Source organism: Miscanthus floridulus, chromosome 8 (assembly GCF_019320115.1).
Source record: "Miscanthus floridulus cultivar M001 chromosome 8, ASM1932011v1, whole genome shotgun sequence".
NCBI lineage: Eukaryota > Viridiplantae > Streptophyta > Magnoliopsida > Poales > Poaceae > Miscanthus > Miscanthus floridulus.
In genome coordinates this window covers 74,055,022-74,067,980 of record NC_089587.1, presented here as the reverse complement: position 1 = coordinate 74,067,980, position 12,959 = coordinate 74,055,022, and the positions used below count along the sequence as shown (strand labels likewise).

The 12,959-nt window shown below is 44.6% G+C and overlaps 1 protein-coding gene across 1 annotated transcript; it reads right to left on the bottom strand.

Moving 5' to 3' along the window:
- Window positions 1–4,035: 4,035 nt before the first annotated feature.
- LOC136469397 (uncharacterized) lies at window positions 4,036–5,414 on the bottom strand. The gene is made up of 2 exons (XM_066467605.1): window positions 4,718–5,414; window positions 4,036–4,154 (listed from the first exon to the last, which is right to left on the bottom strand). Exons 1-2 carry the CDS (start codon window positions 5,412–5,414, stop codon window positions 4,036–4,038), a joined length of 816 nt encoding a protein of 271 aa, XP_066323702.1.
- Window positions 5,415–12,959: the final 7,545 nt, after the last annotated feature.

The following is a 12,959-nucleotide window of genomic DNA, read 5'->3' as shown; positions in this document are numbered from 1 at the left end:
TTCCTCATTCACAAGAGTTCTGAATGTTTCAAAATTGTGGTAGAAAAGTTCATACCACATTTTGAGGGGGAGAAATGTAAGATTAATTAAGAAAGACAATTAAGAAAGATACTTTCCCCCATACTTCAGATAATGCAATGCATACTATGCATTGAAGGTAAAAGTGATCTATAAAAGATGAATGTGATCGTTGAGGGAGTAAGACGGTCATAATAATGATACCCCTAAAGTAAAGAAATAGCTAAATTCCTGGACTTTTTATAGTTCCAATGGGAAGATAGCATAGTCGGCTAGTATTCATACTGGACGAGTTCAGAGTTATCAAGACGGTGCTAAATGCGCCGTATGAGTTTTTTAGCAGATTAAACCCAAAATAAGAAATTTGAAGATACACCATCTTTACAGAAGATGGAGTAATCTGGGGGAGCATGGTATGTAGATACCTAAGGCTTGAATAGAAATGGGATTACATATCCACTACAGTGTTTATTAGAGCAACAAATTGCTTTATACATGCTGATGTTGTATGACATATACAACACCAGATGTTAGCTCTTAAAGAGGATGAATAAGCAAACAAGGATCTTGTGATACAGGAGGCTATAGAACAATTGCCTTTTGGCAATGAAGAGTAACAATAGCCCCATATGAAAGAAGTGCCATGAGACCCTAGAAGGTCTCAAAGAATAAAAAAATCAGATATTTCTGGTGACTAAGAAGTAAAAGTTAAGAAAGAAATTCAAATAGAGAGTGATTCCACCTCATTTGAAGAAGCCATGATAGGCGTTCACTCGTCTAAATGGCAAGAAGTAAAGGAACATGAAATGAAATCGATAAATACCAACGATGTTTGGGACTTAGAAGAAATTCCTAATGGAGCCAAAACAGTAGGCTATAATGGGTCTACAAGACAAAGGTGACTCCAAAGGGAATATAGAAAGATATCCAAAGGGAATATGGAAAGCTATAAAGCGCCACTTGTGGTGAAATGATTTACATAAAAAGAAGGAATAGATTATAATGAGCATGCAAGGATTCTTTTAGAATCATAATGGTATTAGTGGCACATTACGATTTACAGTTACATCAGAAGGATGTAAAGACACATTCCTCAACGGGGATTTGTATGGAAAAGTTTACATGGCATAACTCAAAAGGTTTTGTCGTGGAAGAAAAAGAATGTAAAGGGATGTTGCCTAAAGAAATCCATTTATGGATTAAAGTAAGCTTCAAGATAGTGGTTCTTGAAGTTTGACAGTACAATAAGAAAGTTTAGGTTTTAACGAGAATGTAAAGGACAATTGTATTTATGCAAAGTTTAAACATGGGAAACTTATTTTCCTAATCCTGCATGTGGGTAGCACCTTACTCGCTAGTAGTGGTGTTAATCTACTATTGGAGAAGAAGCAGTTCTTGTCCTCAAGTTTCAATGAGAATGGTCTTGGTAAAGCATCATTCGTTCCAGGAATTGAAACTTATCGAGATAAAAGGAAAAGGGGTATTAGAAGTATCTCAAGTGTATACTTAGAGAAGATTCTAAAGAAATAAAGTATATATGTGAATAAACCTGCGCCTGTTCCTATAGTCAAGGGTAATAGTTTTCGAAACTTTCAGTGTTCCAAGAATAAATGTGAGATCGATCAAATGGACGTCCTATATGCTTCAGCTGTTGGAAGCTTACTGAATGCTTATAAGCAAGAACTTACCCTTACATAGTTTATGTATCCGGGATGTTTTGGTAGAAGTCCAGTCCAGATGTAGATCACTGGAATGGAGTTGAGAATGTTTTGCAATTGTGCAAAGATTTATAGGCCTCATGGTGAGTAAGAAAGAATAAGTACACTCAAATAGTTGTGGGTACAAAAGTTAAATTTTGGCGAGATGTTTAGTGAAACCCACATAGTAGCTAACACTCATAGTTGGAGTTTTATTGTGGAAAAGCTCCAAAGAAACAGTTGTGGTGTCATCAAAGATGCATAACCATGGTATAGCTTGTTATGAGGCTTAAGGACAGGCGAAATGGTTAAAAGAACTTATACCCAGAATTGATAATGGTATTCAACAGCAATAACCATTTAAATAGTTTGCTCCTATAACAACGGTCAAGTGTGCTGCCAAATACATTGACGTTAAAGTTATACGTTGTGAAGGAGAAAGTCCGGAATCATACTAAAAGTATTGAACATAAAAGTAACAAGCAAGTGCTTGCGGATCCGCGTACAAAAGGCTTACCACCCAGTGTATTTGGAGAACACACAGTCGACATGGGTTTATGGTATAACCTATGATTTTCGGACAATAAAGGGCCCAAAAGTTAAAGAATCTGTTTTAGAACAGAGACGTGTATTGTAGCTGTTAAGTCTATCGGCGATTGACCGTGACAATGAAGCATGCTCTATGCACTAATCTGTGATGGAACAAATAAAAGTGAAAGAGATTAAAGTCAAAGTTTAAAGTTAAAGTATGAGTTGAGATTAAGGGGGAGAATGTTATAATTGATCTCATCCGTCTTGACCCAACGGTCGAGATGGACCCCTTGACCGTGTCCTGATCAGGGACGTCCAGCCATCTAGTGGCTAGTGGGCCCCCGTCACACAGTGCCTATAAAGAGGGGGTGGGGCAAACGGCTCAAGGAATGAGGTTCACCGCCGCCACAGCCCCACGGTCCTAACCCTAATCCGATCCAGAGGGTGGCACTGCCAGCGGCGAGAAGTGCCACTGCCTTTACCACCACCGCCGGTCTCCACCGCTACTTCATCGCCCGTCGCTGCCCTAGCGCAGATCATCACCGGCGAACTAGCCGAAGACAGGGAGCTCCTCCAACCCCTCCGACGGTCAGACGTTCCTACATTTCCCTTTCTCTCTCTCTGTCTCCTACTCCCTCTGAATCTCTAAGTCACTAATTATCCCAAATAGAAAAGAACTCACCCACTGGATCTACACCTAGACGATCTAAAGAATATAACAGGTCTGTCCAGGCAAGCATGCCGACCGAACATCTCAAGTATCATACTTCACGCAGAGTTAACTTTAAAGTTAAATTAAGTAGCTGTAGCAGTACCATATCAACTATCAGTAGGTCTACAGCTAAACATGACCATCATTTTCCACAGCCCTGGTATCAATGTCATAGAAGCACATCTTTTTCAGAGCAAGATTCGTGAGCACATAGCAAAGCATACCCTGCTGCGGCGTCTGGCCATCGGCGTCCGCGTCATGGAGCAGGGACAGCGTGGACCTCAGGGCCGGCAACCAGTACGGCAACGTCATGGCGACGGCTACAGAAGACGCGGAGGCGAGGGTCTGCACTGCTCTAGATCCGGTGACCAAGCATGATGCGTTGTGAGCGGCGGCGGCGGTGACGGCGACACTGGATCAGGGCTTCTTGGCGACGGGAGCCTCGGCGGGCGAAGCAGGGTCCGACAGGCCCTTCCCCTTCCTATTCTTGTCCTTGGAGGAAGACGACAGTTTCTTCTTGGCCGACGCCGTGGCGGGGGCATCGGCGGGCTTCTCTTGGCACCGGCATCGACGAAGACGATGATGACTTCTTGTTGGCTGACGCGGTGGCGGGGGCATCGGTAGGCTTCTCTAGCACCGGCATCGGCGCCACGGCGGGCACTTCGGCCATGGGCATGGGTGGAGCGGCCGTTGAGCAGCAGCGGCGAAGCCAGTGCAAAGTTGTTGGGGTCATGCGACCCCGATAACTTTGTACGAATCAGTGGAACCCCACGTATTTCGGCCAGCTACGACCCCATCAAATTGAGTTCATGAATCTGTGCGACCCCGGCAGCAGTTTAGTCTAGATTCGCCGCTGTTGAGCAGTTGGGGGTAGTGTTGTTGTGTGCGGCGTTGAGCAGCCGCGTGACCTAGCAGAGGTGGCGGCGATGGAGACGAGTCGCACGCGAAGGAAGTGAAGGAGTTTGCGGGTTCTGCGAGCGGCCCACATTCGCTAGCAGGCTAGCCTGCCGCAGCCCGCAACAGAAAAGCAATCAGTGCAGGTTTCGGGTGTCCAGTGGGCCTGTTTTGCGGGGCGGGCTAAGCAGGCTTGCGGACAGGCCCGCGCCGCTTGCATCCTGAGCTCAGCTGCTTCTCCGGGTTAGCATTAGCTGCGGCACCGCTCTCCCCCACCTCCCTTCGTGACACCTCGCCACCCGCTGCCAGAGACAGAGCAGCAGTAGGCATTCCAATGGAGACATCGCCGGCACCAGGGCTTGCTGCTGCTACTGGTGGTGGTATGGCCGCCATACTGTCACTCTTGCTCCGCCACCAGGTCGTGGACACTGGTTCCCTCCTCATCTTTTACTTACTCCGCTATAATTAAAAATATAATTGGATACCAACTATAGTTCACTGTCGGAATCCTCAAATTTGCCGATGCACTCGGCGAACAAGATCTTTACCGAGTGCTGAGCTAAAAACACTCGGCAAAAAATAAAACTATAGGCAAAGATGTGGTTTGCTGAGTGAAAAAAAAACACTCGGCAAAGAAGGGTTTTGCCGAGTGTAAAAAAACACTCGGCAAATAAAAAAAATCTTTTTTCTGAAAAAGAAGGAGAAGAAAAAAAATGAATTTTTTTTTGCCGAGTGCTCACATCTTTAACACTCGGCAAAGAAATAAAATCTTTTTCCTGGAAAAGAAGGAGAAGAAAAAAATAAAAAAAAATCTTTGCCGAGTGCCCCGATATGGAGCACTCGGCAAACAAAAAAAAAATCATACTTAACCCACCCCTCCCGTCCCGAGCGCCCCACCCCTCCCGTCCCCACCCCTTCTTCTTCCCCTCTCCTCCCGGCCCCCAGGGCCCCTCCCCCGTCGGCGCCGCCTCCCTCCCCTCCTCTCCCGGCCGCCACCCCTCCCCTCGGCTCCCGGCCCCCTCCTCCCTCCCTCCCTCACCGGATCCGGCCGCCGCCCCTTCCCTCCGCTCCCGGCCCCCTCCTCCCTCCCTCCCTTTCGGATTTCCCCGGATCCAGCCGCCGCGCCACCCCTCCCCTCTGGATCCGGCCCCGCCGCCTCCCACCATGCCCACCCACCACGCCCACCCACCACGCCCCACCGCGCTCCTCCTTGCGCCCCACCGCGCCCACCGGGCCATGGACGGCGGAAGGAGGCCCTCGGTGCGGTGGCCCGGCACAACGACCCCAGGCGCGGCAACGCTGACATGGATGGGCCCTAGTGTGGCAACCCCGGCGTGGCGGCGGCGCAGATCCAGTGGCGCGGTGACCCCGACAAGGTAGGCCCTCCTCCTCCTGGATCTAGGGTTCCGGTGAGCTTTTCTCCTCTCTCTCCCAACTCCGATCCAGCGCAGGGAGGACGGCGCAGGGAGGCCGACGGGACCCTGGGGAGGTGGCGAGGCTGCGTTGGGCGTCGCGGGGAGGACGGCGCAGCTGCGGGGAGGCAACATGGGTGGTGGTGGCATGGATGCTGCAGGGGGCGTCGCTGTGCTGCCGCAATCCCCGAGGTCGTCGCGCGCGCCTCTCGCGGAGGATTAGATGTTCCTGTGGTCCATGGATTAGATGTATTTCCGATTTTTAACTTGCGTGCATTTCATTCTGAGTTGACATATCATTTTCTAGCGGTGTTGTGTTTACACCGATGCTTACAGAACATGTTAATATACTAGATATCTTAAGCTTGTTTGGCCCAAGGAAAACGAGGTAACAAACACAAGTAGAATGATGAATTCTATAAATACCCTCTGTATGAAGTGAAGAAAAACGCCCAGGATGTACAAATTCATGCCTTTTGTTTTAACCGAGAAAAACTCTGCTTTTATTGAAATCCCAGAGCATGTGTATGATATTACATGTGCGGAGATAACTGCTTCATTGCTTTAGTACTGAAAGTTAGCAAACTTCAGTAGCTGAAAAAGTCTACTAAAGTCCAGTTTTGTGTAAAAATCTAGATCTGTGTTTTTTACTAGAATCATTGGTAGATTTAAATCTGTAGCACTTATAGCACTTGAAGTCTGTAGTAGCACTTATACCTGAGATAGAGAAAATGGACACAAGCATTGCTGATATAAACCTTGCAGTCTAGTGTTCATGCTGCTGTACTTATAGCTACATTTAAATATGTACAACTTTTATATGGTTCATGCAGATCCCTACTACCTTGACTGTGTTGGATTTGGATAGTTTTGTGCAGTTTGAAAAGCTAAAAGTTATTCTTGTTAAAACCCAGTTGATGTCATGCTAGCTAATTCATCCAAATTTCCTACTAACTACTATTTTCATTTTTTAGGTCATGATCTGGAACCTGAAAGGTCTAGCAGTTAGTGCCTTAGTGGCCTATTGAACTACTTCAGTAATTTCAGATGCATCTACTTAGTTATGGTTTTGTGGTACGATTCGATGCTGGGTAAAGATGGTGACATGCACTGCTAATAGAGTTCGGCAGATGGAGAGTTTATCCAACAATTGCTTCATTTTATTGCCAGAATACTCTATTGTTATTGTGATTGTGATGATCTCTTGTTGAATGTGCCTGTTATCTGATCTATATGTGATTTAGGGCTGCTAGTATTCTACAATGCCTCGTTGATGTTTTGGTTATCTTAAGGCCCAGTTTAGTTCCCCAAAAATTTTGCAAAATTTTTCACATTTCCCGTCACATCGAATCTTTAGACGCATGCATGAAGTATTAAATATAAATAAAAAATAAAACTAATTACACAGTTTAGACGAAATCCACGAGACGAATCTTTTAAGCCTAATTAGACTATGATTGGACACTATTTGCCAAATAACAACGAAAATGCTACAGCGCCCATTTTGCCAAAAATTTTGGAACTAAACTGGCCCTAAGTCTAGCAGTCCAGCTTGGTTGTGGTTGTGGATGTACTGAGTACTGGTTCTGAGTTTGGTTGGTTGTTTCACATATTGTAATTATTGTGTCCTGCTAGCAGGTTCTACTGAAAACAGTACACTCTGTTTTTGAGAATCAGAGACATAGCATAGTTTGGAGCTATCTGTTCTTTTTTTATTTCTTTTTAATGACGAAGGGAGCTGCTATCTGACTAGTAGTTTATTAAGACAGAGAGCTACTTGCTGCTAATATTTGCCTTGCTGTTGATTTCTTGGTTTTGCAGCTAGTTTTGTTAGAAGAAACTAGATACTGTCGAACTGTTTAGGCAAAGGCCCCATAATCTGTTTCCTTGTGTACAATTTTTGCACGCCCATTTTCTTTTTGTGTCATTCTGAAGCATGGATGCTTTCAGGGATATTTTTGGTGAAAGTTTGATAACGCGGCATTGGATTTAAATTTAGTATCATAATGTGTTTTGAGTAGATTTTCCCCTTGACAGAATCTGCTGCCTTTCTTGAAGTTTAGATCGTCCAATGTGTTTTGGTGAAAGTTTCATGAAGAATGGAGTAGAAGACATGTCTACTGGGGTGCTGATGGTTTTACCTTCACTATTTTGGTAGCATAGTTTTTAAATTTTTTCCGCATGTTGATTCTTGTGAACTTATACCTGTCATTAGTCTCTTAAATTTGTCATCTTCATTTCTATGTCCATGTGGTTATTATGAGAATTATGTTGCTAGGAGCATGATGTTCATGCAGAAATGGTGTACTAAGAGTGTTTTGTATGGCAGCTATTAAACTCAAATATGCTGAGAAAAAAATTATTATTTTTCTTTGAAAAATAGGTTTGCCGAGTGTAATTCCCAAAAACACTCGGCAAACAATAATGGTATGCTGAGAAAAAAATTATTTTTTTCTTTGGAAAATAGGATTACCGAGTGTAATTTCTAAAAACACTCAGCAAATAATAATTCTTTACCGAGTGTATTTTGGAAAAACACTCGGCAAACCGCTTTTTTTTGCCGAGTGCCAAATTTAACACTCGGCAAACCATTTGCCAAGTGCACGATAAAAAACACTCGGCAAATAGCTGTTTGCCGACACTGTAGATGTCGTGTGCTGTTTGCCGAGTATTGCACTCGGCAAAGCTTTTGTCGAGTGTTTTTTTTGTCTTTGCCGAGTGCCGTTGGCACACGACGAAGTTACTGTTTCTGGCAGTGGTTGTTACTTGCCGCCGGCCGGGCGCCAATCAAGGCAACTATTTTTCAAGCCGAGTCCAACTTCTTCATTAGGTGCGTGCACAGGTCGTCAGCATGCAACAGGTAACAACCGTACCAATGCAATGCAACGATATATAACTTCTCGGAGCTAGCTGGCTAGCGTGTCGATGACCAAATGAGCTGAGCGAGCGACAGGAGGCCGGAAGCATCGCATTGTGGCACCATCAGCCACGTACCATACGCCAATTTCCTACTGTCATTATTGAGTCCAGGTCAATGAGTCAACACCAATAATATTACTACTTTTCATCAGCTTATCGGTATTAAGCAGCCTTTTCATATTAAATTGTCACTGATGCGCTCATAGGATATATAGTGAGGCTAGCTGACGCATGCAGGCGCACAATAGTTCTCAAAGGGTCCCACTGTGATGACTAAAGGGGTGTTTGGTTCTTTAGTCGCTCCTAAAATTCATATCACATCGAATGTTTAGATACTAATAAGGAACATTAAATATAGATTAATTACAAAACCAATTACATAGATGGGGCTAATTTGCAAGATGATTTTTTAAGCCTAATTAATCTATCATTAGCACATATTTACTGTAGCACCGCGTTGTCAAATCATGGCCTAATTATGCTTAAAAGATTCGTCTAGCAAATTAGTTGCAAGTTGTACAATTAGTTTCGTAATTAGTCTATATTTAATACTCCATGCATATGTCCAAACATTCGATGTGACAGAAATTTTAGGAGCGCCTAATAAACCAAACACGGCCTATGCAATTCATAAACTAACTCCCAGCGCCTAGCTGGACTTGAGTCCGAAATTAGGTAGTAGCACAGTAGGTGCAGGCGGGAATTAATAAACATCAAGATGAGCAAGTTCACTTCATTTTTCTCTTTGGCATGGGTCCACAAACGACAACTAACAAAGTTAGGAGTAACGAAGCTTCCTTCCATCTTAGCGTTCGGTTGGTGCAAAAATTGCACTGTTTACGACTGAAAGTTACGGTTCACGACTGATTTTCTTTCGCAAATTCATTCAGATTTCCTTAAATTTCTCTAAGCGAACGGGGCCTAAGTTTTGTATTAGTAATAAGTACATGAATGTCACCTTAAGTTTGTTTCACCGACGATCCTGTCCAGGTGCCACCTTGTGTCAGTGCTCCGGTGGCAAGTACTCGTTCGGTTACTTTTTAACTGTCGTTCTCGCTTACCGGAAAATTAAACATACTCAGTTTTGACTAAATATATATAAAAAAATATACTAATATTTATAAGAAATAATTAGTAACATTAGATAGATCATTTAATCTATTTTTGTAAAAGAATTTAACCAGTACACTTCTCATAGGGGGATAGAGGAATAGTGTAACACCCTCAGTGTTACACCTTAAATCATCTACTAAAACATATCATGAGCATCATGTTTATGTATTAATGCATGTGATAGAATGTGTAGATAAATTTCTTGCAACTTAAAATGATTAATAAAAATGCTAAATGAAGGTTGATTCAATAGCTCATGTATATGTTGAAAACTAATTTTTATTAAGCGAAAATACTATAGAACATGTGTATGATACTTAAATAAAGTTTGAAGTACAAACTTTGTAGATGACAGTGAAATACTTGCTGTTGAAAAATGGTATTGCTAGCTAGTATTTCTATTAGCCTAGAAATTGCAAATTGAAATAAAGTTTAGCTCAAAAACTTAGAAAATTTCCAAGTTTGTCGACAACTAGAAATTGCTATGTTTAGCAAATTATTTTGAGAGAATGGGTTAAGGGGTGGTGTAGTGTTATAGCTCGATTTGGTAGTCTCATATGCCCTCTTGAGCATGGTGAAGATGGTTTGGCTCCTGTAGCAACCGTTTAGTTGTTTTGGGCGCTTTAAAATTCGTGCACGACTTGGTCTCGGGCTGGTTGGCCGCGCGGTCACCATGCTCTGGCGCTTGGCGTCCCCGCGTTGGTCATGCGTGCACACGCTGCCGCGTGCAGCCGATCGTGGCTGCCTCTGGCCTGGCTGTGGCCAGGCTGCCGCTGGCCCCGCTGCGTAGAGCTGCTGCCGCCCGCCCCGTGCCACGATGAAGCCACTGCCGGTGCTATCACCTTGTCGTTGCGTCCGCGCACTGCTGCCTTGCCGCACTGCCGACACGTCTCGCGCCGCAATGCTACCGCTACCATCGCATCATCGTCGCGTCTGTGCCTATCCGTTGTACCCTCTGCGCCGCTGCTGGCTCAGTTCAAGGCCGCCACCTCCGCACGCATGTGGCCAAGCTCACCGTCGCCTTATCATTTAAGACACTGTAGCCGCGCGGGCCATGCCAGTCGAAAATGCGCGTGCCAGTGTGCTAGCGCATGTGCGCGGGCCTTCACGATCTCACCGACCGCATTCCGCCAAGGCGAGGACGAGCTGAGCCACCTGCCGCACCTCGTCTCTCTCTTTCTCTCTCCACTGCCGTCGTCGAGCCACGCCTTCAATTACCCTACGAGCGATCACCTCTATTTAATTTAGCGCATCCACGTCTTCACCATCATGTCCTCCCGCCATCCGACCCCACCCAGCTTTGAAGCGAGCACGTCCAAGCTCCAATTTAGAGTTTCTTCCACCGCTGTGCCGATAAGGCCGCGTCCGGCCACGGATGTGGGCAGCCCTCCCACCGTCCCTCCTGAGGCAATTTGCCTGCACCACTAGCATCGCCTTGACTCCCTCTTCACCCCACGCACCTTAGTTGAACCGCTACCGCCTCCCCTTCGTCGTTGACGCGACCGTGTCGCCGTGGTGCACCGCTGCATGGCTCGACCGCACGTGGCCAGCCTTCCTCCGTCATCCTCCGCCCTAACCGTCACCTTAGACTGGTCCATGGTAGCCTCTTAATGCTTACGAGCTAACCAATTAGGCCTGTAGCTACCTAGTCCACCAGAACAGTGGCACCGCCGTCGTGGATGGCTGCGTGCCGCTACATCCTTCCCCAGCCAGTCATGTCACCCAGCACCGCCGCTTAGCGTAGCCGCTCGGGTTAGATATGGTGATCGACCTGTTAGGTGGGCCCACGTAGGTCCCAGGTGGCCGATGTAAGCGCCTAGTGTCCCCGCTCGCCGCACCGCCGTGCACTGAGTCATCGGGGTGCGCTGGGTGAATTAGGAAAAGGCCAGGGGGTTAAGTGAGAAGTTCTGAGAGAGGGGGAAATAGTGTTAGTACTTAGTTGTAATTCGGGAGAAGTGCGATGTCTATTTTGCAAAAATGTTAGCGCGTGCGGGATTTCCCCGCCGCGGGCCGTCTCTGTGTGGGCCGCACCGCTAGCCGCCACGTGCTCGTGCGCGCTCGCGCTGCATTGCATGGGCTGCGCATGTGGGCCGCACGGGAGAATTCGTTTTTCTTTTTCATAAGGAATTAGAAATAGTTTTCTAATTTAATTTTTGAGCTGATCTTTGGTAAATTATATAAAATCATGTAGGTGTCCAAAAATTATGAAACAAATTTTGTTAGGTTGCTAAAATTATGCTCTATCTGTTAGTGTATTTAGTTCATATATATACATGTTGATATCAGGAGCTATTAAATCATTTAAGAGTGCTTAATATTTTTAGGTTAAATATGGTAGGAATTTTTGTGGTGAATTGGTGGTAGATTTAGTCCTAAAAACTTTATAGTTGCTTCATGGTTTTATTATGTGCTCACTGAAATTTTTGTAGCTTTAGAATAGACTAAGCATTAGGGTAGTTAAATGCTCTTTATTTCAAATATACATTAAATCATTAGTAGAAATAAAGATATATCCATCATTTGTAAAGCTAGGTGTTTGTTAGTTGAACCCAACACTTTGCTTGGTAAAAATGATAGTTAGCTTAGTACCTTAGTCATTAGAGTTAGCTTAGTAGTTTAGTAGCTTAGTATGCGTATTCTTATTTTAAGAGTTGCTGTTGTATAAATGCTAAGTGTTACATCACCATCGCATGCATGTAGAGAACGAGTTGGCAGAGATTGTGACCACCGGCGATCATGAGTTCGAGGAGATCATTGAGGAGTATGAGGAGGAGATTCTCATGCAAGAGGAGGTCTCGGAGCCGCTATTGACTGACTCAGCTGACACCGCGCCTGCCCAAGGCAAGCACCGGTGCATAACCCTTATTTTTAATAATCACTGAATATATATATATATATATATATATATATATATATATATATATATATATATATATATATATATATATATATATATATATATGTGATGTGCATTTACATTACATGAATTTTATGAAAACCACATGCATAGATATAACAGTCCTATGAGTCCTACTAGTATAGGTTCGAGTAGCTGCTATGCTTAGGTTTTTGGTAGCATGAGTAACCTACCGTTACTCACAATAGGTGATTATTATAATTACTCTCATGATAAAATGATGAAAGGAAAATGGAGACATGGCAGATATATGTTATGGGCATTGATGGGTGTAACAGGTTGTGTTCCACGACCAATGGGGCTTAGCTTGGTTACACTGTTTTCCCTGTTCGTGTTGATTAAGGACCGTCCATTGCTGTGGATGTTAGTCCGGTCATAGACTTATTATCCTGAGCACATACTTGCTTATGGGAGTGGGAAGACTCGTTATGCTCTTATCGTGGGTTCTGGCTCTTTTTGAACCGACTGATTGGAGACGAGGAAAGGTGGAGGTCTAAGCACCATACTGAGATTGGGTCTCAAGTGTGGGGGCTTGGAGTCCAAGTTTAGACAGGGACCTAGACCCCTTGATAGGAGTGGAATAGGTTGGTCTTATTTTTGCTTGGGTACAAACGAGACATGTTTTTTTGGGTACCCAGCTAGGATACATTGGTTTATGAATTGTTGTTTCCGTGAGATGGTATGACTTGGCTATGGTCTAGCACCGTAGTAAGAACTAAAAGATGAAAGATGGTAAAATAGTTCTG

What these genes read in the sequence shown, in the direction of transcription:
- LOC136469397 (XM_066467605.1), bottom strand. Translation starts at nt 5,414, where the DNA reads ATGCCACCACCACCCATGTTGCCTCCCCGCAGCTGCGCCGTCCTCCCC. An exon ending in GGACGGGAGGGGTGGGTTAA is followed by an intron (nt 4,155 to 4,717) that starts GTATGATTTTTT and finishes TGTCTCTGGCAG; the next exon opens with CGGGTGGCGAGGTGTCACGA.